A 27,881-nucleotide genomic window follows, 5' to 3' on the forward strand; every position below is an offset into this window, starting at 1 on the left:
GCTGCCCGGTGTCCCCTGAGCAAGAGGAGGCTGATCCCAGCACCGGAGGGTGGACGAGCCCCCGACCCCATGTTCTCGCTGGACTCCTGCCTCCTCATGAAAGCGGCTATTCCCACAGGCTTCACGGAAGGCCCTTCGGTTCTAGTAGGAGCACAGCTGGTGTGGCCGGCGGGAGGAGCCCGCGCTCAGCTACTCTGCCCTCAGTGCGTGCACACCACGGTGCCGGAGGCAGGTTCCAGTCTGGGAACCTGGCCAGGGACCTGCTCAAGACCTTAGGTCATGGTCACTCCCAGGCAGCCGTCTCATTGCCAAGGCCGGAATGAAATACCAGGCCGGGAGGCGTGTCCGAAGCCACTTTGGACACAAACGCACAGTCTTGAAAGGGCCAGAGAGGTCATGCCTTTCGGTTCGGGATCTACCTGCGGCCCCCCATCGGCGGGCTCACTTAGAGTGGCTCCTGGGTGTTGTCCACACACGGGCAGCACGTGATCTGCCTGGGACCGTCCACAGGAGCTTCGGGGACTGTAGGGCCGCTGGGGTCACGTGACTGCCCCTATAACCGGTCCGCCCCCAAGGCTGTGCCCAGCGACCCGTCACCACAGGAAACGGCTTGGCATTGCAGCCACACAGGCATTCCGGTTGTTCTGGCCACTTTTGCAACTGCTGAGCTGCTGTGTCCCTGGTGACGTGCGCCCTGTGCTCGTATCTGTTGCCCCCTTGTCCTGGTGGAAACGGCTGGTCCTTCTCCCAGCCCCTCCCCATCCCCTGCCTCTTACAGGGTTTCTGTGTGCTTCCTGGCCCACTCCCCCAAGAGGTCGCATCTCCTCACGCATGTGGCAGTTTCTAGGCAGCCTGTCACTCCCGTCCCGTGCAGTGTCCCCATGACCAGGCTGGTGAGTCTGGGAGCAACAGCATCCCCTGCGAAGGGTTCACCTGGAGGGCTTCTTCACGGGGCTGTGGGGGTGCTGCCTGCCGCATGACAGGAGACCCCACCCCGGGCAGGTCTGGGGAGACGGAACCTGGAGGCGGGACCCCTAGGAGGCAGAGTCCTGAGGACCACAGAGCCCAAGCCGGAAAGAGCCAAGCAGCACATCTCCCAGCCACCCTCGGGGCAGGAATAATGAGTAACAGACCCACAGAACGGCCACCAGCACTGGGTCCCACGGCAGGACATCAGCCTTCGTACCTGGAATTGTCCCATCCCACAGCGACAGGCTTTCAGGACATGTCTGTTGAGATGAATTCTTCGTGGGAGGAAGTTGGGGTTTCAAGTGTTTGCCAGCCCTGAGGCTGATTTTGTGTTGGTCAGAGTTTGCGGTTAGATTCGACAGTAAAGCACGAGCCCCTTGAAGATCGTGGGTCGTTAGCCTACGCCGCGGCCTGAGCGAACATTCTGTTTCATCCAGGTTTACGGCTAGGAGTGACGTCACCCACGTGACACGTGGCCACTGTGGCGTTTCCAGCAGGAAGGCAAAGAGCAGTCATGCCTGAGTGGGAGGGCCCAGGGGTCTCAGGCTCCTTGGGTTCAGAGGCGAGACTGTTCGTGCGGTGCCATCGGGCACCTCCGTGCGGTGAGGTCCCTCTCTGTTCTGCTTCCCTACCCGCGGGCACGGGCCTCCCCCGGCCCGGCCCGGCCCGCGTGTTTCCCGGGAGAGGGCGTCGGGATGGGTGGCCTGCAGGCAGCAGCAGGGAATTCACCGAGTGAGCGAGGGGGTGCTGAGCCCAGCCCTCGGGGCAGCATGATTACAGGCAGGCCGGAGTCTGGCCAGTGGCCCAGGACTCCCGGCCGTGTCTGGCTTCTGTCCGTCGTCTGTCCTGGTCGTGGCAAAGGAAACGGAAACCGCGGTGGCCTGAAGAAAACGAACTCAGCAACTGAACGGTGGCGCACGGGGTAAACGGCCATACAGGAGTGAGCCAACGAAAGGGCAGTCCCCAGCCACGCTAAGGAGACCTGGGTCCCGGGGCTGATCCGGGCTGCCTCGCCCCTGCCTCGCCTGGCAGGGTGCACATGGCCCAGCGCAGGCGGCACCCTGGCCTCCAGATTTTCTCCGCGGCTGACGGTGGGCCGATGCCGGGCTGGACAGCTGTCTCTCTTGTGGGGGTGGCCCGTGCACCTGGACGTTGAGCAGCATCCCTGGCCTCTGCCCACTGGCCGCCAGCAGTGCCGCCATTTTGGAGACAGAAACCTGTCTCCAGATGTTGCCGAATGTCCCAGAGGGACCTGCAGCTGAGAAGCATCCGTGTGACCAGATGGCACGAGGCAGAGGGACCTGGGATGCTCAGCTGCCCGCTCTCTCCCCTGGGCTGGTGACCATGCAGGGGGTCCGCATGCACCACTCCCTGCGCCCTGTGTCCCCGTCCCCATCGTGATGACCTCCCCACCTTCTCTGCACACTCTGCACTGATGACGCATCCGTGTAATCGTTCAAACAGCTTTCCTGTCCGTAACGATGGCTCATGAACTCAGCAAAACAAGTGTCCCGTTTATAACAAGTTTCATAATGTCCCCTCGACTGTTGTAAACTGAACTTACACACTGTGATCTACACACACTACTTGAGACACGCATGTCTTTAAGTGCCCAAACGCTAACGTGACAGAAATAAAGGGAGGATCACTTTCAACAGAAAGCGTGAGTTCTCATGGCAAGCACTGTTCAGACTGGAGTGCTGGGAAGCGTGTTCCTTCCTGGCTGCGGATTCCCCGGAATTTAGGGCTACCGGTTAGACCGGTGGGGGCACTTATAAAGACACCGGATTCGCCCACCTGGTGGGGTTTTTGGAAATGGTAAAAAATTCTTGGTGAAACATCAAACCAAAGCTCTCCCTTCCCTTGATTTACCTGGTTACTTGCAGTCCTGAAGAATTCATTGTTCATTAAAATTGCAACACACACACACACACACACACACACACACACACGCACAAAACCCCTTGATTTATATACCACACAGGGTTAGATTCAAGGCTTAAGTAACTAGATGGGAAGAGACATTCAGAGTCATACAGGACGTGAGCCCGGTCTTCACTGGGTGAGATTGCTTCGTGCTTCCCCAAAACTAGCATCTCTGGCCCTGGGATGCTGTGATGCTCTCCAAGTGTGTGACTGTCACAACTGTCCCATGTTTCCATGATGGCCCCTGGAGGCCACCCCCACGTAGAGCTGTAGTCCTGTACAGTGGAAATCCGGGGTTCGGAAGCCCAACTGTCTTGCTCTCAATGATATCCCCATTGGCCAAAGTACTTGGTACACATTTAAAACAAAAAACTTGTTGACTGAATGAAGAAGACATTTCCCTGCAGGACACACAGCGTTCGATGCTATTTTTCTTCCTTGATTTCAACACCTGAAAGGGAACATTGTTCAGAGCCCTGGGCCCTTTCACCCGTGTCTTACTGCTTGGAAGGAGGGAGGATGTATTTTAATACGCGGAGCTGAAGTATCCTTGCAGCGAAAACAGGAGGCTCCTAAGGTCAGCCACAGGAAAACACCTACTCAAAATGACCAACCTTGCTCCTCGTCATATGCGGGTGGATGATGGTCACTAGCAGAGGCTGGTGGCTGTTGTCAGGAGACAGCCATCTGTGCATTCACTCGCTGGAAACCACAGAGTGTGTGATGTTTGTGGCTGGACATTTGGCCACTCGTGTGCACCTGCTGCAGGTGTTTGATGCTGTAACACACCGGAAAGATTTTTGTATATGTTTTTTGAGAGAGAGAGAGAGAGAGAGGGAGAATGTAAGCGGGGGAGAGGCAGAGAGAGGGAGACACAGAATCCGAAGTAGGCTCTAGGCTCCGAGCTGTCAGCAGTGACCCCGACGTGGGGCTTGAACTCACAAACCGCAAGACCATGACCTGAGCTGAAGTTGGACACTTCACGACTGAGCCACCCAGGGGCCGTGAGGACCGATTTTTTTCTTAAAGTAAAAATAACGTTATTTTCTGTTGTAACTGCAGTATGTGTTCCAAGCGGTCAATCTGGAAAATACCAGAATGAAGAGAACTGAGGAGCCCATAATCACTCTCCCAGGGATGACCCCCACTCCACATTCTGCCAGCTGGGTCTCCATGCATAATGCAGGCGTATCTATTTTTAAAGTATAAAAAAAATGAGCGCAGACTGTATTTTAAAACCTGCTTTCTTTCTCCCCCGTGAACCTCTTTCCATGGCTGAATACATGTTCCTCTGCAGTTACTTTGGGGGCTGAAGTAGGCATTATATGATTGTGGTACGTACCGAAGCTGCTTGCTATGGGATGCTTCCGTGTTTCCTCCTTTCCCATAGTGGCTAATTCACCAACCCCTGGCACCGAATCTGACAGTCTGCGGACACCTCCACAGAAGCCACTTGCCGGGCCAGAGAGCATGAACAGGCCGAGATCTTCGGCTGTCTTGGTCTGTGGACATGGTCTCATGCCCGTCTGCACCGTGTGGGGACCTGCACACAGGAGCTTAGTGACGCTCCCTGGAAAGGCTGTTGAGGCCACCCGGCCAACTGCTGTTCTGCAGCCACAGGGACTGGCCCGTGTGAGTCCCCCAGCCACAGAGCGCCGTGCGGTCAGAGCTGAGTGAGGACCTGACGACCTGGAAGTTTCTGCTGGAGCCGCCCCTCATCACAGCGTCTGGGTCTGCTCCGCTGCGTGCTCCTGCCGCGGTTCCACAAGCTTCCCGTGTACCTGAGCGAGTTCGGGAACGTGCTGTTTTAGAAAAACAAACGTGCAGACGGGACCCATGTGTGCCATCGCCCCCGGGGCCGTCCAGATGCCTGCGCCTGCAGAGTTTACAGGGACCGTGGGGGAGCTGTGGTCCTGGCCACTGTCCTGTCCTGGGCTATCTGTGCCAGACGTCATGTGCCGGAGCGATGCCACGGTCAGGCGTTTGAAGGAACTGAATAAGGCGCTTTTCCCCGAACGCGCTGCTGTTCCGAGCTGGTGCGCGGGAGCCGGCAGGGTGCTTGACCAAGCGGGGTGAACGGTGAGGAGCGCCCGACCCTGGCGACATGGAGCAGATACGCCCGTGGTGCTGGGACTTCGCCGCTTGCGGAGGGAGGTGCTCGGGTCCCAGGTGTGGCAGGTGGGTCCCGTGGGGCCTGTCGGGTCTGTGAGCGAGCGCGAGGATCCCACACGCCGACGCCCCTCGGCCTCCAGCCTCACCGGCTCCTGTACCCGCACCCGGGGCGAACCCCAGGAACGTTGCCCTGTCCCGCCCTCTAGTCTTCCTTGTCCTCCATATCCCGGAGACCTCTGTGCCCCCCAGCCTGCTCAACACGATTTCGATTTCCTTTTGTGCCAAAAGGAAGTAAATCTGAAATGTGAGCAGTGTTGTTTTCTGGGTGCTGAGATTCCAAGTGGTTTCCTCTCCTCCGCCGTTCCTCATGTGCCCTCGCTTTTTCCGTGTCTGTGTATCAGCCTTTTAATGGGGACAGGCAACAATTGTCCATTAATGTCCTTAGGGCTCAGCTCCAGGAAGCACGTGTCTTCACGCGCCCCGCTCTCAGTGACAAGCGGCCATACGAGGCGTGTCTTCCAGAATTCACAGAGCATCTGTCCCCCGCGAAGAGCCCCTGACGCACGCGTGTGTCTCTTCTCCCCTAGGTGCCTCAGGACGAGTGGGGGGGGTGCCCCACGGGCGGCAAGGACGAGGAGATCCCCTGCCGGAGAATGAGGAGTGGGAGCTACATCAAAGCCATGGGCGACGAGGAGAGTGCGGAGTCCGACTCCAGCCCCAAGACGTCGCCCACGGCGGCCATGCGGCCGGAGCCCCTGCTCAAGCCCATCGGACCGAGGCCACTGGCGGATCTCCAAACGTAAGCCCTCCTCCCCCGCTTCCCTGTCCGGCCGTAGGCCCGTCGTGGCCACCTTCACATTTCTGAGCTGCGAATACTAGACGGATGGCCACCAGTTTCAAGACCTTCAAAAAATGTTTTGTTTAGTTCTTTTAAAAGCCATACGTTTGGTCATTGACTTGGGTGGTTTCTATGTCAGTTAATCCTAAAGCCACTGTCATAGCCAGTGTGATCCATCCTGTGTTCTCAGGTGATGGCGGGTTGGTTTTCCAGGAGCGTATTTGTGTGCACATGTGTGTGTCTGTGTGTGAAAATCACGACAGGGGCTGTGCTGTCGGCTGAAACGTTGTAAGTGCGTTTGTAGGCAACCTTTCTGTTTGCGGGGGAGGGGACAGAACCCGTATGACTTTCACAAGTACAATAGCATATGCTTTATGACACTGTCCAAACATAGATGGCTGATAAATTTAACGGATTTTCAAAATATAAGCAGGGGAAACTATGTGGGAAAGAGGTGTTCATATGAACTGTGCCAAACATGGCCCTTACCACTCGCCTTGCTCTGTCTGTCCAGTCCCAGCAGCTAAGTTTGGATGCACATTTGACCCTTGGGCAACACGGGCTTCTGGATTCGCTGACCCCTTGGCAGTCGAAAGTCTGTGTACGACTTTTGGCTCCCCCAAAAGCTTAACTACTAGTAGCCTACTATTGGCTGGAAGCCTCACCAGTAACATAAGTAGTCAGTTAACACATAGTTTATATGATGTATGTACAATATACCGTGTTCCTATAATAAAATAAGCTAGAGGAAAATGTTATTAAGAAAATCCTAAGCGGGGCACCTGGGTGGCTCAGTAGGTTGAGCGTCCGACTTCAGCTCAGGTCATGATCTCACAGTTGGTGGGTTCGAGCCCCGCGTCGGGCTCTGTGCTGACAGCTCGGAGCCTGGAGCCCGCTTCGGATTCTGTGTCTCCCTCTCTCTCTGCCTCACCCCCGCTTGCATTCTGTCTCTTTCTCAAAAATAAGTAAATGTTAAAAAAAATTAACGCATTTAAAAAAAGAAAACCCTAAGCAAGAGAAAATACATTTACTGTGCTGCACTGTATCTATTGGAAAAAATCCACGCAGAAGGGGACCCACGCAGTTCAGACCTGTGCTACTCAAGGCTCAGCTGTCTGGCTCCTCCCCCTGCAAGCTGTAGGTTTCCCACGTGAAGGTTCGGCACCCAGGGACCCGCTTCTTTGTGTCTTGCTGGTGTCGCAGAGTCGATCACCATAACCCGTGAGCATGGGGACGAAGCCCCAGACTGAGGTGTGATCTCTGTGTCGTCCCTGCCGGTGCCTGGTGCACGCGGTGACCAGCAAAACAGCGCTGTGACTCCTCCCAGCCCCTGCAGCTCATCACTAATGTTAGCGTGCAGGATGCACAATCAAACTGTAAGCTGCAGCCACATCTCACACTTCACCAGCGCAAACCACGTCTTTGCGACCTGGTTCAGTTTAAGTCAGTGACCGTGTTGGGAATGCCGGACGGGAAGTGGGGTGGAGGCAGACACCGCGGCCTGTCTCACTCCACACGGGTCTCCGCTCTGCCTCACACAGAGAAGACTGTCGGGTTTGTCGGGGACAAGCTTGGGGCGAGCACTGATGTGCTGGAGGGACGCCGGGGAAGGGAGGCGTGCATAAGTAAAGACACAGTCGGGCAGCGCCATTACTGGAAAGCTGTCCTCAGGACTTAAGACGCCGTGGAGCCAGGCGCAAACCTGGCCGGCCACCGCAGCAGGGCAGGGAGCCGACCAGCTGTTTCCCTGGGCTGCTTCGGGTCACGTTTGACGATCGTGAAGCATCAGGACTCACACAGGCAAACGCTGTGCTGAGCAGGTCTGGGGGCTCAAGCTGGGGACAGTCACGCACGGTCTGGGGGCTCTGAACCACTGGGCACGTGGCCACTGGCGTGGGCTGGCATTTGGAAAGTTTGTGATTCATACCACGATTGCATACATTTAAAGCAAATCACAGGAAAGAAAAAGAAAGGCAGGCTGTGTTTTAATGGTGGGCGGGGATCAGGTCGTGTTCAGAATTACGAACTTTATTTTCGTGTTAATGACTTTCCTCCCCTTTGCTCTGCCGGCCCCCAGGGACTAGCCCTCCCCCGACCTTCTGCGTGTCCACCCTGGATTTGTCCTCGGGACCTGAGACCACCTCATTCTCCCGCGGGTGGAGACCGCCCGGGGTCTGGTACTGGGTGCCCACCAGACAGCGTTAGGAGTTTACATTTGTAAAACCCGCACCATGACCCAAAACAGTCAAAATTCCCTCCAAAACCCAAGAGCCACGAAGGGGCCGAGGCCGCCTGACGTCACAATCCAGGTGTGGACCGTCCACAGGTGGAAGTCAGGCTGGGCGTTCGCGCACGGCTGGTTCCTGAGTGCCTGAGCCACGTCCGCCCCGGTAGGAGTTGGGGGAATGAGTCATCAGTGGTGCCTAGCCGCTGACCCTCTTCCAGACTTAGCCCGACCTCCGCCCTCGGCCCCCACGGCGCCACCCACACTGCCACAGAGATAACCTGGCGGTTGGGCTGCACTTCCCCACACTCCGTCCCCCCATCCAGGCTTCCAGTAAGCGCTGGGGCACCGAGCTGAGTTCCGCGCATAAGCGTGCGGATGATTCTCTCCCCTCATCTGGCACGGCCCTGGAGCAAACAAGACAAGGAGGGCGGTGTGGCGAGGTGACCCCAGGGTGCCGTGCCCAATAGGAGCCCTCTGTGGATTTGCCACGTCCGTGGAGGCCCCGTGAGTCCGTCGTCTGTAGAAGTTCTGTTACTGGGACGCACATCCATTAAGTGATTGCTGTTACTGCCTAGCAGCATCTTCGCCCATGTTGCATTTGTTTAGAATTTTATAGATTTTAGCATGATTTCATCTCTTGCCATTTTAAGCGGCGTCACAAAAGCTAAACTATTTACTCAGAACCCCCGACTCAGACAAGTGAGGTGACGAATGTCACAGAAGTGCCCCCACAGGTTTAAAATGAAAGTAGTGGTTTTAACCCCACACCCAGAGAGTGTTTGCCTGTGGATGGCAGGATCACGCGCCCAGAGACCAGCGGGTGTCACGGGAAAGTGGACAAAGGAACGTGTGGAATCCTAAGAGCAGCGGTGGCCGGGGACCCCCAGATTAGCGGACCCGCGTCCTGGAGAACATTAACCTGCCCCTCACCTCACCCCTGTGCCCACTGCCTGTGGTTCCTGGGGACCTGCCCTGAGCACTGGGGACGCCCCCGGTCCTGCGAGGATCGTTTGCGTCCACTTAATCTGATATGCGGTCCCTTACCACAAATAGAGCGTCCCTATTCTGGTCTATTCTACACCCAGACTGTGAAGCAACATTGATAGTTCTTGAGTTGTATTTAAGTTGTTTCTTTTTTCTTTTCTGGTTAGTTGAATTGAGAAGTCAAAGCCCTTATAATTTTGAACATCTCTGAGTCCTCTCTCAGGAGGGTAGCATTTTAAATTTATGGAGAAGGGACTTATTTCAAGAACTACTTTATACATAAAGATAAGCGCAGGTGCATTTGAGGTATAAGCAGAAGAATCTTATCAGTGTGTGTGGGTGGGTATCATGTGTGTGCACACTTACACACGTATGCGTGTGTGTGTGTGCGTGAATGTTTTATGACTTTCAGATGGAGAAGACATATCCAAACATTATTCCACAGTGAGAAACCACAAGAAAATGACAGATTTGAATTCATAGTGTTAACAACGGACTCATAGTCAAAGTGAACAAACCTACCGACAAGTTAAAAGTATCATCATGAAGGTGAAACAATAATTAAAACCTGGGGAAATGTTTTGCCATTTAAGTGTCACACTTGTGTTCTTAATACATAGAGACGCCTTACAAATTAATGAGAAAAAATAAACACCATGATGTAAATATGGGTAAAGCCAGGAAAAGATTATTCACATACCTTAGAAATCACTAAAACTTTCCAGGGCGTATTTTAGCATACCATTTGAAACTAGAAATCTAAAGACACATTCTAAAGAAATTCCTGAAAAGCACACAAAGATGTACAAAAATACAGTGACGTTCACTGTTTCATCGTAGGTCGTTGTAAGAAACTATAAATCACCTAAACACCCATCAGTAGGGATTGGGTCCCACTTTGGAGAACTTGTCCCCTGACTCACCCGCTCCTGTAAGGAGTGATGTGTGCAAAACTATTCCTTATAACGCTGTTAGGGCATAAAAGTTTAACCCACAGTCCACTGCTATCAGACTGACTGAGTAATAGATATACCAACACTAGAATGCCGTTTATAGAATATACTAGAACATTATGCAGCCATAAACATGAGTCAGACTTGCACGTACTGATGTGGCAAGATACAGGTTGTATAAATTTTAGAAAGCAGGGGCGCCTGGGTGGCGCAGTCGGTTAAACGTCCGGCTTCAGCCAGGTCACGATCTCGCGGTCCGTGAGTTCGAGCCCCGCGTCGGGCTCTGGGCTGACGGCTCAGAGCCTGGAGCCAGTTTCCGATTCTGTGTCTCCCTCTCTCTCCGCCCCTCCCCCGTTCATGCTCTGTCTCTCTCTGTCCCAAAAATAAATAAACGTTGAAAAAAAATTAAAAAAAAAATTTTAGAAAGCAAAGTGTAGCACGTTATAAAACACGCACTTCCTGTATAATAAAGACGGGGAAATAAGAATGAAATTCCTATAGGTTTATATTACGTAAGGAAACAATGAAAGAATACATAAGAAACTAATGAAAACAGTTTATGTCTAAGGACGGAGGGAAGGAAGTAGACGCCACGGGGGCAGGAGAACAGCCTGGTGTCCATCTTCCCTGCTTGGCGTTAACGCCATCACTCATGCAAGTGTGCGCTCTACTCAACAGTGTATGAGATGCATCTCAAATAAAAGGAGAAGGTGAACTGAACTGTCTCATCCGTATGGCAGGATACTAGGTAGCCAGCCAGTCAGTACAGCGAGGTGTCTCTACAAATTCGCATAGAAGGATGTCCATTTAATCCCTCATTGGGAAAAGCAGCGTGGGGAGGTAGCAGGTGAACGGAGTCCCAGTCCTGCCTCGGATGTAGGCCCGAGGGAAAGCCCATCCGTGCCACCCTGACATCTAGAGGAAAGCCGGGACCCCTGCAAGACCACCATCCACAGAGCTGGGGAGGTTCAGACCCCTCTGGCAGGGACTGGATTGGCAAGCTGTGTCTCGTGAGGCAGGGTCGGCCTGAGTGTCAGCAGCTGCTCACAGCTGCTAGTGTGGATCCATGGGGACCCCCGGCCCACGGGGAGTGCACGGCCCCCCGCTCTTCTCAACAGCCCTCTGCCGTTGGGAACAGGGCTGGAGATGGGAGAGCCCCTCACCCCACCCGCTGGAGCAGCTGTGCGGTTCCCCACCTTCGGGGAACATGTAGAACCCTGGGGCCCCTGGCTGGACCGCAGCTTCCTGTGGCACAGGGCCGTAAGCTGCCAGAGGGGGTGTGGGCAAACACACAGGGGAAAGATAGCGGAAAAACCCTCCACCCACAGTCCTGGCTCACATCCTCATCCAAGAGCAGAATAGCTGTCCTTCCACCAGGAGGGCCAGGAAAGGCTCCCCAGACAAGACCGGGGCAGGGTGCAGCTGCTGCAGGGGTGGCGGGGGCCCTGGAAAGCACTCCCCCTCCCTGCGTTAGACACGCAGGGCTTCTAGTGGCCGCCTGTTCCACACAATGAACGTCCCCCTGCCATCATCACAGGATAGCAAACAGTGGGAGGGAGGACAGCTGGGTAGAAGCCCTGTCAGTGGCCCAGGCAAGTGGCCGTGGGGACATCCAGCCCTCACCCTGAGACAAAGGCAGTGGTGGCCGGATCTCACCTGGCAGAATACGAGGTACGTCCGCTCCCAAACACGAACCCTACTTACCTCTCTTTCTGCCATTGTGCACATGGTGGCCAGCATCCCCCAGAATTTAGACATAGTACAACAAAACCCACTCTCAAGACGCAGAGCCAGCCAGAGAATTTAGAGACAGTGAAGCTATCAGCACCTCAAAATGCTTGGTTAACATAACAAAAGACCCAGGGGAAGAGGGTGAGGGATGAAAAGTGCCAGGAAGAGGCAGACAAATACTGCAAATAAAAAGCGCGTCAGAAAGAAGGCGTCTTGCCGATGAACTCATCAGTGGACATATCGTAACTGAGTAACCAATCCGTGAGTTTGAAGATAGGTCCCCAGAATTTACCGAACAGAAGCTCAGAGGGGAAAAGAGTGGGTGAAAAAGCAGAAAAGAACATTCCGGAGCCTGCGGGAAAATACCTGACACTCTCGCACACACAGGATCGGAACCCCGGGAGCAACCGAGGAAGGCGAGCACGTCCCAAGAGTGCCCACAAATAGTGACACAAATCCCAGATTGGAGAATCTCAGAAAATCTCGAGAAAGAGAAATACAAGAAACCAAACTCCACACATGTATACAGACATGGTACTCAAACTAGCAGAAACCAAGGAGACAGAGAAAAGCTTGAGGAAAGCTGCAGAAAAATAAAAGCCGCTACATACAGAGGAAAAAAACTTGGGGCAGACTTTTCACCATAAGTTACTGGAGCCGGGAAACAAGGAAGTGACATCTTCAAAGCACAGGGAAAAAAACAAAACAAAACAAAACAAAACAAACAAACAAAAACACCACCAGCCAGAATTCTAGACTGAGAAATGTCTTTCATGGGGCACCCAGCTGGTTCAGTCAGCCAAGTGTCTGACTCTTGATTTCGGCTTGGGTCACAATCTCACGGTTTCGGGAGTTCAAGCCTCACATTGGGCTCTGTCCTGATGGCGCAGAGCCTGCTTGGGATTCTCTCTCTCCCTCTCTCTCTCTCTCTCTCTCTCTGCCCCTCCCTACTCATGCTCTCTCTCTCTCTCTCTCTCTCAAAATAAGAAGAAAAAGAAAAGAACAATGGCTTTCATGAGTGGAAGTGAAATAAGGGCTATGTTATAAGAACCAAAGCTGGAAAATCGTTGCCAACAGACAAGTAGCACAAGAAATGTTGAGGGAAGGTCGTTGAGCGGGCGTATGAAGTCATACGACAATGGCAGCCACTTGCAACCCTCCAGAGAAAGGAAGAGCTCCGTGTCTCCGTCGTGACTCCACCATCTGCCAAAACGCACAGAGCTGCACACGAAACGGAGGCACCCGCAGATCCGGCGACTGAACCAGAAGTGGGAGAACCAACATGGAGTCCGGGCAAGCAGTTCCTCTGGGGTGACAAACGGACTTTCTTCGGGGACGGGAAGAGGACGAATGGACGTCAGCCTCACTGCCTTTTTCTGAGGTGTTCGTGTCCAGGCAACTTGAGATGTGAGATGAGCCCAGCACCTGCTCACGCCCCCTCGGCTGATGGTGGGGTGAGGAGACCTGGGGGAGGAGCGGGAGAGAACCTGCCTGCCGGGTGGCCTGCCTCAGAAGATGGGCTCGGGTGTCCTTTCCGGCTCATCAGCCTGGGAAAAGATACCTTTTCCCAAGCATACAGTAACCTGGTCATGTGGCTCAGCTGGCTAATTGCTCTGTGAGGTTCCCAGAATCCACTGGCCCGTGACAAACGGTGATATCACTGGGCTACGGGGGAGGGGTCAGGCCCCCTTCTGAGACACAGCAGAGCCCACCCAAGAAACCTTTGAAAGAAGTCACGAGGGGTGCCTGGGTGGCTCAGTCAGTTGGGCATCCATCCAACTTTGGCTCAGGTCGTGATCTCGTGGTCCGTGAGTTCGAGCCCCGCATCCGGCTCTGGGCTGACGGCTCGGAGCCTGGAGCTTGCTTCGGATTCTGTGTCTCCCTCTCTCTCTCTGACCCTCCCCCGTTCATGCTCTGTCTCTGTCTCACAAATAAATAAAACGTTAAAAAAAATTGAAAAAAAAAGAAGTCACGGGGTGTTCGGAATATTCAGAACCCATCTAGAGAGAGTGACTGGGGGTCTCTCAAACCGCTTCCCTCATTCCCACCAGCACCGTGAGTCTTGGCGTTTTCTGTTTCCTGATCCTGGGACCCCGTTTTGGATTTGGGCTCAAAGTCTCCTTCAGACCGCTCAGCTCCTGGCACGTCTCAAACAGCAGCCCGGAAGCCCGCTTCCCATTCCCCATGCCGTCCTCCCCCTCCGCTTTCTAGCTCGGATGCTGCGTGCACCCGGTTAACGTAGCCGAGTCCCGTGGCAGATGCTTCATGGTCCAGCCCCGGGACAGCCTGTGAGGCCTCACTTCCTGCTGGGCCCGAAGTCCCGGGTCTACATTCCGGCCCTCCGGAACCGCTCAGAGTTCCCGAATGCACCACGGGCCCCAGCAGTCCTGGGCTCTTGCTCATGCTTCAGAGCCCAGCTCAGGATCACCTCCTCTGGGGAGTCTCCCCGGGTTAGGTGCCCCTGCAGGGTGCTTGGCGCCCCGTGCTTACCACTGCCGCACGCTTGCTTGCTGCCCCCGTCACTCGTGTGCTCGTGAGGGCAAGAGAAGCGTTAGGTCTCATTGCCCTTGCTCCGTGCACAGAGTGAGTGAGCTAAGCCAACGCCTCAGGAGCCACTTCTGAGGAGTCCTCGCTCATCAGCTTAATCACAGAGCGGCTCTCAGGGCACCGTCAAAGGGATCGTTTGTCCAGATTCTAAAACTGAAGATCCTCAGTTGGCAAGATGTGTGCAAAACTGATTCACACCCACCCAGATCCTTACACTCTTCCATTGGTCCAGGAAGGGACCAGATGCTAGCCTCCTGGAGAACATCGCACACCTTAAAGCTGCGCTTCTTCCGTTAACGGGACACCATGTGCTCCCGCGGAGAAAGCACCCTCTGTCGCGGTTTCCACTGCCACCTAGGGGCTGGTGGCTCCATTTCTTTCCTTCAGCTGGAGGAACCCGGGAGCTCTGCGTCTCTGGGGCGCTGCTCTCCTGAGTCCCGCCTCCTGGCTCCCAGGCAGCCTACAGCCTCTCTCGCCAGGGGGCGCCGTGCCCCCCAGGTCCCCACCCAGGAGGGGAGTGACCCCACTGTCGGGGGGGGGGGGGGGAAGGGGGCGCACTCAGCTTCGCTGCTCGTTTCTAGTTCTCCATTTCACGTGCAGAACAAGGACCCGGCCTCACACATCCTCACCTATTTTAGGTTTGTCTAGTACGTTCCCAACTTTACCTGGTTTCGTCTCTTAGGTTTTCAGCACACACGCTGACTCTGGTCTCATTCTGATTCTCTTCCTGTTGTTTTGATGTTTTTAAAGTCAAATCAAGAACTAAGCAAAAGGAAAGGAAGTGAAAAGTTCCTCCTTAAAATGTCATGTTCTGTTTATTCCGTCTACTCCTCCCGTATTTCTAGTGTTGGACTCCGAGAGCTGGTTTGCAGCCTACACCAACTAGTACTGTTCCTGCGACCCCGCCTCCTTTTGCTCGTGAAAACCCGTGAGGACCATCAGCCCAGTGGGCTGCAGCACAGGGCTTGTCCAGCCCTTTTATGGGGAACCGCACATTTAAATCCATAATCTACAGAACACAGAATTCTGCCTAACCAAATTTTGCTTACGCCGCTGCAGATGCAGACAAGGAAGGCAGGTCTGGGTGGTCCTCTGCAGTGAGAAACCCTCATAGTGGCCTGTGTCTCGAGAAGCCGGGGACACTGAAGCTTCACGACCCAGACGAGAGTGGTGTCTGTGTGGTCCGGGGGCCGGCCTCAGAATACACCGTCAATCCATTAATTAAGTTACTAAATTGATTTTTGGAATTGCAAAATTATTTGTACTCCTTGTAACAAGCTACCCCAAGACAGAATTATATGAAGTAGAAGGTCATTCTCTCTCTCACATTCCCGTGCCTTGGGGAGTAGCCATTTCTGACAATCACACCCTGTCCAGACATTCTTGTGTGCACGTAAATGTATATATGCGCATATAATGTATACATATAATACATATAAGAGGCAGGGAACTGCCTCTGGGTTTCCATTCCTGCATGTAGTGTGCAGACAAAAGGTAACTGTGAGTGAGGGTGTCACCTGCTTGCTGCCGGGATGGCACCACGGGGGGATCCCCTGGGACCTGTGTGCCTCTGAACCTGCATCCTCACAGTATGGCTACGGAGAATCTGACTAGAATGGCAGTAAATTAGCTTTTACATTTACTGGTGCCCCTAGTCTATGAATAGTTTAAATATCTACGTCTGTACAGTCCTGAGGGGTAGTCATTGTGCTGACGCTGCCCTATTGCGTTTCTCTAAAACCGCATCAGGACGCTATCTCAGAAACACCTGAAATACCAATCCAAACACCAGAATACTGAGAGATACTTACAAGCTCATTCTCTGTGGGCAACACTACCCTGCTACCAAAGCCAGACAAAGAAACTAAAAACAAAACAAAAAAACTACAGGCCGAAATCGCTGATGAATGTTAATGTAAAATCCTCAACAAAATGCTAACAAAGAGAATTCAACAGCACATTAAAAGATCAGACTTCTGAAGAATACCTTGAGAATCTCCCAATTTAGACCGTCGCCTTATGTCAAATACTGGCGCCTTTGTGGAAGTCCATTGCCAATCCATGCATCTCTAGAAACATCAGGAAATAAGGGTCTTAGAGTATTCTTATGGATTGGCTTATTGGGAAAACAATTTAGGCTGCAGTGTCAATATTAGGGGTCATCTTGAGAACAGAGGGTGGGCATCTGGGATGCAGCTGGAGAATGTTGTAAGGGCCGGGGTTGTCCAATCAGCTCCTGCTTTGGTTTATCAATTTTCTGTAGCTCTCCTGTTTTCTGATTCATTAATTTATGCTTCTGTTGATCTTTTTCCTTTTTGTCTCCTTAGATCCATTTCATTATTTCTCTCATTTTTCAGCTGAATGCCTATTTAGTAATAAGTGTTTAATAAGACTACGAATATTCCTAACAGTGTGTCTTTTGCTGCATCTCCTATACCTTGATAGGTGACTCTTTCATTTTCACTACTTTATAGATATCCTGCAGCTTTGTTCTGATCCCCACTTTGATCAGGATCGAGTGAATTAACTGAAAGAAAGATACACTTACTAGATAAAGAGAGCCACTACTAAGTCTTTTTCTTCCTTTTAATTGCTTTTTCAAACTTTTATAATTTAGGATGTTCTTTAATTGTAGTCACTTTTCCTTCTTAGCCCTTTTGGCAGGAAACCAGATTTAGAGATAGAGATAAAATGTTATCGTTGTTCCTTTTCCCGCCATTTTTCCCATTTCTGATTATATGAGCTCTCAACTTGCCAAAAAGTCAAGTCATTCCCACTAACTCTCAAAGCTGCAAAATGCACTTATGCACTCTCCGGTCTACTCATGAGCTATTTTCGTGCACTTTTCTGCTGTTCGTCTAGCTTTCGTGTGTGCCTTCCTGCTCAGGAACTCAAACATTCTCTCAGTTCATCTCTCGGCTTGTGACAGAGCTCTGACAGCATAATGGACAGAGAATTGTTCCCCTTCGATCGGCGAAGGGTGTTGAAAGCATTGTTCTCTGAACGCGAGTAACTCTCTTCACTTTTGTAGACTTCAAAATGTCTAGCAGCACAGAAGCATCCGTCGTGCTCCTGTGACAAGTCAGAGAGCATTTCTGTTCATAACTCAGAATCGATCAGCTGCAGAAGGGCTGTTTCCAGAGAACATGCTGAATGAGGAGAAAAGAGCAGAGGCAAATCTGTAAGGTGTGGGGGCAACATTAAACAACATGAAACCCAATACTAAACTTGAAGCCGCAGGAAGTCTCACTCTGTATAACTGCCCCAATGTGGTAAAGAGAATTTCTTCTTTGGAATTCATTGCCTTCTTTGGTGCATGATACAGAACATATGAATTCGTTCATTTATTCATATAATAAATTGGCATGTGCTGAAGACTGAGTATATAAATATAATTATCAAGGAAATGAATAAATAGATGTATCACCAGGACATTAATGAGGCACCTGAAACTAAATAATTAATAATTGCAGACATAATTTTCACAGAGCTGAGAAAGTGAGATTTTGAGCAACTAAATTGCTTTTGAAATAACTTTACATTAGAATAAAAATGTTTGAAGCTGAGAAATTTGGCAACGTATATCAAAAACATTTATATCAATTCCACTTAATGGAACCCTAAAGAAATAGTCAAATTTCCATAAAAGGTTTAATCAAAACAAAAGGAAATCCTAGAAGAAATTCCAATTGTTTGCTATTATTTGTAGTGAAGAATTAATTAGAAACAGTAAATATCCATTAACGTGCAAAATGATACTTATCTGTCACCAATTATAAATGTTGACAAAGAATTTTTCATTGTATAACAAAATGGTTTTGGTATTATGTTTATAAAATTTCTGAGACTCCAACATTGGAAAAGTCATAGCAAATTCTGCAAAGATTATGTGGTGTGCAAAAGTCCAAGCTGACCCTCTTCTGTGTATCGTCCTTTCCCTGTGAGTGTGGGTGGCCAGTGCGTACCGTGACGTAGCCCTCCCTCGGCCACGTGACTTTATGTGGCAAACGGACCTGATCCCTGAGGCTGGACCTCATAGCAGTTTTCTCTGGCCGGTGGCAGGAAGGGAAGCCAGAGATCTGATACAGGAGAAAGGGTGGACGGGCCATTCGTGGCTCAGAGGGGTCCGCCCGGAAAGAACCCGAGGCGGCCTCTCGGAGAGGACAGTCTTTGGCCAACAGCCAGAAAAGAGAGCGGACCCCCTTCCTGCAACCACAAGGAGCAGCCTTCTGCCAACAACCTGAGTAAGCGTGGACCTGGGTTCTTTCCAGAGCGTCCGGATGAGAGCTCAGGGTGTCTGGCTCCTTGATGCCAGACTGTGATACCGTGAGCGGAGCACGCATCGCGTGTGCCAGACTCGACCTACAATTGTAACGTGAGCTAACACGTGAGGGTTGCCTGAAGCCGCTAAGTTTGTGAGAACGTGTTATGCAGTTATTAGCCAGGATCGTCCAGAGAAACAGAACCAACAGGGCGTGTGCGTGTGCATGTGTAGTGAGAGAGAGAGAGAGAGAGAGAGAGACCGATTTTATGGAATTAGCTCACCTGAATTGGGAGGTGAGCAAGTCTGAATTCTGCAGAGCAAACTGGCAGGCTGGAGGTGGAGGGAAGAGCTGGTACTTCAGCCCAACTGAGAAGACAGTGCAGAGGCAGAATCTCTCTTCCTTGAGGAGGTCAGTCTTTTCTCCTAAGACCTTCAGCTGATTTGCTGAGGCCCACCCCCATTATGGAGAGCAATCCGCTTTACTCAAAGTCTACTGACTTAAATGTTAATCACATCTAAAAAATGCCTTCACTTCACCCCGTAGACCAGTATTTCTTTTTATTTATTTATTTTTTTTAACGTTTATTTATTTTTTTGAAGAAGAGAGAGACAGAACGTGAACAGGGGAGGGTCACAGAGAGAGAGGGAGACGCAGAATCTGAAACAGGCTCCAGGCTCTGAGCTGTCGGCACAGAGCCCGACGCAGGGCTTGAGCTCACAGACCGTGAGATCATGACCTGAGCCACCCAGGTGCCCCGACTACTATTTCACCAAATATCTGGGCACCACAGCCTAGCCAAGTAACCATCACAGGCAAGCAATAGAAATCGATTACAGAAAGCCACCAAAATATTAGTAATGATCATCCCTGGGTGGTGGTTTTGTGGCTGAATTTTATTTTCATTTAAATACTTTTTAAATGATTTGCAAAAGTATATGTTAGTGTTGACATAAGAAAAGATCCTGAAAACTATTTCATTGTGTTTAAGGCCCTCATAATCTCTCAGTGTTGTTTTTCCCATAATAATACTGCATTTAAAAGCAAATTATACTTGTGTTGTAAAGTTACCATAGTAATAAATCTATGCTCAACAGCTTTATTAGACATTCAGCTATGAGTGGAAATGTAACTGTGCGTGTGTTGAAGCCACAGAAATGAGATTATTCCCAGCGGTATTCCCACACGTTGCGTGTCTGCAGTTTTAAGAGGCTTGGGGAACAAGAATGCCTGTGATGCGCTGGCCGTGGTTGGGAGTGGTTGGGGTTGGTCGGTGGGGTTGGTCGGTGTCGCCCTCTGTCTCTGATGGAGGGACACCAGCGAGCTGCACTTCAAGCATTTCTAAACCGAGGCTCTCGAAAATCCCTGCTGATTCCAGCCTCGTTGTTTACAGGTGGGGTGCACCCCCTCTGTTTTACTTCTCGAGGGGCTATCTGCAACGGACTGCGTGTCTGTGTGCCCCAAGTCCATAGGTTGAATCCTAACCCCAAGGTGATGGTGTCAGGAGGTGGGGCCTCGAGGAGGTGACGAGGTCACGAGGATCGAGCCCTCTGGAATGGGTTAGCGTCCTTCTCAAGGAACGCTGCCGAGGCCCCTCGCCCCTTCCACGTGGGGGCACGGCAAGACGGTCACGTATGAGCCGGTCCCTCGCCAGACGCCAGGTCTGCACGTTCGGACTTGGACTTGACCTCAGACTTCTCATTCTCCAAACGGGCAGAAACCAGTGTGAGTTGTCCAGTTGTTGAAAAGCCCCCGGCCTGTGGGGGGGGGGGGGGGGGTTTGGAGCCGCCCTAACGGAGACACTGCCTTCACACAGCACCACACCCTGAGCGGCTTCATGCAGGAGAGCTTCATCCTCTCGCGGGTCCCAAGGCTGGAAGGCCCAACTCAAGGTGTGGGCGGGGCCTCCGGGGCCGCCCCCCCCCCCCCCCCCCCCCCCGAGCATCTAGGGTTTGCGTCTCCCGCGTCTGCTCCCGGTGGCCCAGATGTGGCTTGGCTTGGGGCCACATCACTCCAGCCGCTGCCTCCCTCTTGCGTGGTCTCTCCTCTTCTTAAAGGACACCGTTCATACTGGAGGGGGGTCCGCCCCACGATCCCGTCCTCGCTGACTGCATCCAGGACGACCCTATTTTCAAATGTGGTCGCGTGCCCTGCGGGACGGGGGGTATGGACTTCCGTCCGTCTCTGGGGGGGGACGCGGTCGCACTCGTGACAGAGGCCACCCTCACGTAGCCAAGATGAGGAAATACGCGTAAAATAGCACTGACCGGATTGGAGACCGCCACACGCTGTTTCTGAAAGTTACTTCCGTCGCCGTTACTTTTCCATGCTGGCGTCTTTGGCCAAACACGGAGCGGTTTTTCTCTCTCCGGGTGAGCGCTGCGATTGTGCCTTCCAGCACCGAGGTCCGAACCGCTCAGCTGGGTCTCCTTGCTCTCCCTCGGCGATTTGTGTGTAAATCAACTTCCGCAGGCCTTGGCTGTGACTCGTTTCGAACACAGTAACTGTGGCTAAAACAAGGAGAAATTGACATGGCGCACAGAAGTGAGTTCGATATTTAACTGACTTTCTCATCCTTCTTGAAGAGACCAGCTGCCCAAATTCTCCTCTGCCCCTTGGCTCCGCTGAGATCCCACCCATGTAGTGAGCGTCCTGCTGACGGACCCTGGTCCTTCTCCGTCCCGCCTCAGTGACTCGCTCTGCCCTGCACGTCCCTGAGCCCCCCCTCCGCTCGCACCACTCGGGGCTCCAGGACCTGTCCCTTTCCACCACTCCTCAAGCAAAAGAGACATGACTCTAGTCTTGGGGGGGCGTCAAAGGGTCCTCAAAACACTGGGCTGTGATCGTGGGATGTTTCCTAGCTTCTGGCCCCGCTGTGCGTGGGGCCCACCCTGCCCCCTATTCCCAGCAGCCGGCAGGCTGAGGCTGCCTGAGCGTGGTCCCTAAACACACGGGCGTTGGACACCAGCGGTCTTGCTTCTTTTGAAATGTCCACCTATTCTCCGGTTTGGGGCTCTTTTCTTCCCCTCACCCTGGGCAGGCTAGGAGCCCCGCAGGGACAGGGCAGAGAGCCTGGGGGCCTCCCTGCACACGCTGCCCCCCACTTGGCTCTTCCAACACTGGCCCCCTGGCCCTGGGGTGGAAGGAAGGAGGAAGGGGGAGAGGTCCCTTACCTGCCCCATCAAGATGGAAGGACCCCATCTGCTGGTTGTCACTTCCCTTACAGCTGGCCTGCTGGCTGGTGCACCCGTCACTCCTTGGAGGATCCCGAGCCCGTCCGCTCCTTCCTTCCTCGTCCAGCATGGGAGACAGGACCCGCTTTCCCCTCTTCCTGCCCAGCACCGCCTCCCACAGCGTCCTCAGATCCTGCCCCATGGGGGGACAGTAAGGATAAAATGGCTCAGAGCCAGACACCCTGAGTGCCCGCTTGACCTGCATGTGATCACTGTACCAAAGCGGGGGTGCAGACCAGTGCTCCAGCCGCCACCCCTCTCTGGCCCCGCATCATGCCCCCGAAGCATCCTGGCTCCTCAGGAAGAGGAGGGACACTCCCCAGTCCCCAGCAGAGGGGGGACCATTTATCTGACTGTGTGAATACTTGTTGTGATTCTGGAGTTCATGCTTTTTGCCTCTACATAAATAATTCTGATGCAGACTAGAAGGTTGCAACATGAGGCAAACATATCCAAAAAAGGACACGGTCAAAAGCGACAGGCTCTCGTGGTGACCCCCACCCCCCACCCCCACCAGCTAGCCAGGTGGTGGGAGGATGGGAGGCAGTGTTTGAATAGGCCGGGAAGTCCAGCACGTCTCCTCCTGGACCGTTCTCCAGCTTTCTCCCACCGGACACCCGGTTTTACTGTGAACACTGCAAATATTTACAAAGCAAACCCTGGTTCGCTTGGGACCCTTCTTCTGAGCCCCAGCTCTTGCCCGGGCCCAGATGTGGCGGGCGCCCAGCTCCGGTGGCTGCAGGGTCAGGGGCATGCTGGCAGCTGCTTCCGGGCCAGACCTCTCTGCTGCTTCCACTGCCCTGCGTTCAGTAATCTCCACCCGGATCACGAAGACCCTGAATAATCTTCCCGTGCTGCTCCCCACCACCTTCTCGAATCTTCGTGTGTCAGTGACGGCCTGAAATGCACTTGCTTCCCTGGAACACACCGCGTCCTCCGATCTCCCCCCGTCTCTCCGCTCAAGGAAGTCCTCGCTGCTCTAGGATTTTGCTCACACTGCTGCGCCTCATACAGACCTGCCCCCGGGTCTCAGGGTCCTGTCCGGGTGTCCGCCAGGGGAGCTGTGGAAAGCCGGCTTTTCCACCACAGATGCCCCCGGGCCCCATTCCATCGTGGGGTGACTTCTAAGGACTGGAAAGTCCCCACAGTAAGGGTTGTCCACAGGCCATCTTCCTGCACATTTAATGTTGGGATTCTTTTATTGTTTATTTATTTGTTTTGAAAGAGAGAGAGAGACCACGCGCGTGCGCACGCATGGGGGAGGGGCAGAGGAGGGGGACGGAGAGAATCCCAAGCAGGCTTCCCAGTGTCAGTGCAGAGCCCGACACGGGGCTTGAACCCACCAGCCCGAGCCGAGATCAGGAGTCAGACGCTCAGCCGACGGAGCCCCCAGGCGCCCCGGGGTTCTCACTTTCATTTGTGCTCTTGTCTGATTCCTGATTAAATTACAACCCCCTCCCCAAGCGGGAGGGCGTTGTGCTCTCCTTGCTTTGTGCTGTCCCCCGTAACCGCCCGCCACAGCACCTGTCATACCTTACAGGGCACAGTTACACTCTCGTAACTGTTACGCAGTTACTCTCATTTCGGACGGACTCACATCTCGCAGTTAGGTAGCATATGCCTCTTTATAGAGTGGTAGGTAATCAGGTATTCAGCCTATAAAACCAACAGTCAAAAAATAAGATGGAGGGGAAAGCACGGAAACACAGTTTCTCTGCTGAAGCACTGTGGAATCTCAGGGGTACCCGGTGAACCCCGAGGCGGGTGGCTGTTGCCGAAAGGACGGGACGTGATCCGCCACAGGGAGCATCTCGGGGAACCGCCTGGCCGTCCGCTTGCCTCGCTCAGCAGACTTCACCCTCGAGGGCAGAGAAGGGGTCTTACTAGTCCTGACACAGAGTAGTGCTTCATATGATATCTGAGGGCCTGAATTGCCTCTAAGGGAATCTTACCTGGGGCCGGTCACGTGGGGTTATTGCTGTTAGTACCGGGGAGCACTTGGTAGAGTGCTGTGTTTCCCATAACTTTGTGTTGCAGAACTCTTGTGTGTTAGACTGATAATTTTCTTAATTTTTTTTTCCCTGAAGGTCATACAGAGCCCCTGAAAACTCTCAAGTAGACCAGGAGAGTTCTATTCTGCAAAGAGCTCTTTGACTTCATGGGTACGAGGAAGCGTCAGTCACGAAAGGGGGCTGTGGCAGCCGCAGCGGTAGAGATAGAGGCCACGGGTGGGATGCGGCAGACATTTGGGGGGTGGGACCGGCCAAGACATGGTGAGTGCACAGTCCCCCAAAGGAGCCAGCAAAGGAGGCCCCGAGGACCGTGACCTGGGCAGGACCGGAGGTGCCCCCAGTGGGTGGGACGGGAGGGACAGCGTCCTGCTTCGGGCACATCGAGTTTCAAGTGGCTGAGGGGCGCCTGGGGGCTCAGTCGGGCGAGCGTCTGACTCTTGGCTTTGGCTCAGGTCACGATCTCACGGTTCGTGGGTTCGGGAGCCGAGTCGGGCTCTGCGCGGGCTGCACGGAGCCTGCCTGGGGTTCTCTCTCCCTCTCTGCCCCTCTCCAGCTTGCTCCCTCTCTCTCAAAACATAAGTTAGTAAGAGTAGTTTCAAAAACTAAAAATAAGTGAGTGAAAATGAACCGCCCGAGACGAGCGGCGTCCACGGTCCTGCTGACCAGGGAGGAGAGAGGTCGCAGATGGGTCGTCCTGGCCCAGACCCACCAGGCCCAGCGCTGCCGACTGAACACCTGCCACCCTCTGGGTCCGGGCGGGGGAGGACGCGCTCCGCTTGCCCTTCCGGCTAAAGGGCCATGTGATCGAGTTACGGCCAACGAGTCTGAGTGGAAGTGATGCAAGTCACGTCTCGATGAACCTGACAGCCCCCCACACCCAGAACCGTCTTTCCCTCTGCCAGGTGACCGGCAATCTCTGGGTAGTGGCAATTCTATGAGCCTGCGTCCCACAGAAAGGACGGCATAGAGCAGAGTCCCCAGATGGCTTGCCGTGGGCATGTGGGAGTGAGTGAGAATAAGCCGTTTTTATTTGGAGCGGTTGCTGCAACATCACGTCGCCTGTCCCGGTAGACGTGGCCAGAGCTGTGCACCGGGAAATCACGAAAAGAGCTACGGGATGAATTCACGTGGGTGGTGCACGGGCCCAGCAGGAACATGAGGAGCAGAGGCGGGAGGCAGCGAGAACACCGCCTGCCAGGGGCTGTCCGGAGACATGGAAGAGGAGCCCGGGGCTGAGGCGTGCGGAGAGCGCCCCGGAGCCGGGAGCCACGGGGCCCCTGCAGCCGCAGGAGGAGAAGGTCCCCGGGGGAGCGTGCTGGACGGTGCCGAGGCAGCACGGAGAAGGACCAGGGGCAGACTGGGCCAGGATGGGCTTTTCGGGAAGGAGTCACCCACGAGGCTGGGAGGAGCGCGGAGCCAGCAGGAGGCGGCCGGCGTGGCCGTGGGGACGGCAGACAGGAGAGGCTGGAGCGCGGTCAGCCCGTCCGGACGCCCACGGAAGGGACGCGTCTGTCGGGTGGCAGGGGCAGGGAAGTGGAGACAGGACACGTGTTGACATGGGTGCGTTTCTTCCCACGTGAAGAGAGCAGCCTCACTCCCCCCGTCGCTCGCAGCGCACAAGCCGGGGTGCCGAGCCGCTTGGGCTCCGCTGGCTCCCCCCGGGGGCTCCTCCTCTGGGGGTCCTGCTCCCCGGCCCCTCCCCGCACAGGCGGCTGCCCACGGCCCCTGCGGGTCTCCGTGTGCCTCTACTTCTGTCCCCCTGCCTGAACTGGAGGATTTCTCCCACGGCTCGGTGTTACGTAACCGCCCCTCTTCTGCACAAATGAAGCCTCCGGCTTGAATGATGTTGATCTGCTTTCCACCCGTCTGTCTTGCTGGACCCGTGAGTACCGAGCGCCCGGGGGCTCCGTCAGCGCCCCTCGCTCCCGTGTCTGTCTGTAGTCTTCTGCGTGACCGTGTGCACGCGCATGGCCGTGGTTTCCATCTCGGGCTGCTTCTCCCACATTCTCCTAATGGCCTCCCGCTTCTCTCTGGATTCCAGACTCGAAATGAAATTGCCTGGGGATGGTTCCATGGGGATGTCGGATAAGCATCTCAATTCCGCTTGGCCCTAAAATAACCCTGGGTTCCCTGCCCTTATCCCCACTCTGCCATGTTCACGGTGCCCTATCATAGCACAGGACACAGTGATCCACCCTGCTCCCGGGATAACGATTACCCCCCTCCCCCGGAGGTAGTGGAGAGAAGGAGGAACGGAAACGGGCAGTGGGGATGATGGGGGACCCCCCACTCCTCCAGGGCCACACCTGTCAGTAGCCCCGACTTGTAGAGCCGTGCTGATGACTCACGTACCCCAAGCAATAAACACTTCGCCGAAATCAACAAGGACCCAGAATGGAATGCAAACAGAAGCAGATGAGGTTATGAGAAGTGGAAGAGTGACAAAGCTGATGGCTCGGGGGGGGGGGGGGGGGGAGACGCAGGAACCAGCCAGAGACTCACTGCCTGCTGTGAGGCTAGAGACAGAGGAGCCTACGGATTCCGGACCCACTTAGAGCCTTTGTTCCCCACAGGCACGTGGGTTAGAGGTTCCGGCCACGGTGGGTGAGTGCTAGGGTCGAACAGATGACTAAGCACGTGACGGATGATGAGATGTACGTGTGTCGTTGCCAGAGAACCAGGTTACAAATGAGCAAAGGTGAATATTTGAAACGGGCGTGGGGCGTTTCACTGGAATCAGAGACAGTGGTATGAACTTTTTAATTCCTGCACGTACACAGCCAGGGAGATACGGAAGTATGTGCTCATGTGTGTCTGCCCGTGGCTCAGTGCACACCCTCCCCGTCCGTGTTCCATCAGCTGAGGGTCTGGAAGCAGCCACGTGCCTGGAGAGGGGAGTACCCAGCACCCAGGTCCTGATGTCTAACAACCAGTCTCCAGGAACAGGAACCTGTGTTCTTTGGAGAAACGTTTGACCCCGGTCCTGGACAGAGAAGATGCGAAGTCGGGTGGGCTATCAAGTGGATTCAGAGAGTGAAGGAGCACTCAATGCAGGGTGGGGGCAGGTCAAAAGGAGGGAGCCACCAGTGGCCACGCCCGGGGCAATTTAAGCAGCAAGACAAGGATTAATGATACTGAGTTGTGATCCACAGCTCATTGAGTCCATGCTGACATTAATAAATTATTGACTAATCAATTGGGGAAGCTGGGCGTTTCTTCCTGGAAGCACAATACTTAGGGCAGAAGGAACGGGGACCGAAAATCACCACTAGGCCCGCACCGTGCGTTTAACTAACGCAGCGCGAGCTCCCAACACACGAGCCGCAGCGAGCTGAAAAGTAGCGTGCTCGCATAGTCTCAGAGCGTCTGTATCCTGTGTGCGTGCTCATCGCAAAGGGAGCAGTAGACTGGGGAGAACCCCGGCGGCCCCTGCCGGACCTAAGCAGGTTCCCATCCAACCTCTAAGACTCGGTGATGCCGTGGACCCCGCGTATGTGAGAAAGCCGAACATCACCGTGTGGAATCCTTGCCCAAAAGGCATTACCTCCAGGTGGCCACGGGAGGCGGCACACAGCCCGGCAAAGGGGCATTTTAGAAAATAAGTGACGAGTACTTTTCCAGAGCATCCGGGTGATGAAATCCGGGGGAGTTGTCACAGGTGGGAGGTGGTAAGAGGCCAGGACAACCAAATGCAACGCGGAATCCTGCACCGGACCCTGGACCAGAGAAAGATCCGTGGGAAAATCTAAAGTTCTGACAGGTCTGCTGTGTAGCTAAGCGTGTTGCGCCAACTTTAGTCCGGTCTGCATGTCTCATTGTACTACGATTACTTAAGATGCTAACATTAAGGAAAGCTGGTAAGGAGTATAAGGTAACACTGCAATATTTGTGGTGCTTTTTTGTGTTCTAAACTGTTGCAAAATAAGGAGTTAGAAAACTTACATTTTTATCTTTTAGCTCAACCATTTGCAAGAAATAGAAACATACGGGTCACATTCTCTGACTGCAGTGTAATAAAACTAAAGAATAAATGCCCCCGGTATAGCAACGAATACAGTTTAAGTCTTGGAATGGCCCTCCGAGTGCT

General features: G+C 53.7%; 1 protein-coding gene across 4 annotated transcripts in view; it reads left to right on the forward strand.

Moving 5' to 3' along the window:
* The window catches only part of DLGAP2 (DLG associated protein 2), a 791,263-nt gene that overhangs the window by 668,068 nt on the left and 95,314 nt on the right, over positions 1-27,881 (forward strand). For all 4 annotated transcript variants that reach the window (XM_043557189.1, XM_043557191.1, XM_043557186.1 and 1 more), the window contains one exon: positions 5,595-5,806. In XM_043557189.1, coding sequence (XP_043413124.1) covers positions 5,595-5,806 — 212 coding nt within the window. The remainder of the gene's footprint in view (positions 1-5,594; positions 5,807-27,881) is intronic.

This window comes from Prionailurus bengalensis, chromosome B1 (genome assembly GCF_016509475.1).
Source record: "Prionailurus bengalensis isolate Pbe53 chromosome B1, Fcat_Pben_1.1_paternal_pri, whole genome shotgun sequence".
Classification (NCBI taxonomy): Eukaryota; Metazoa; Chordata; class Mammalia; order Carnivora; family Felidae; genus Prionailurus; species Prionailurus bengalensis.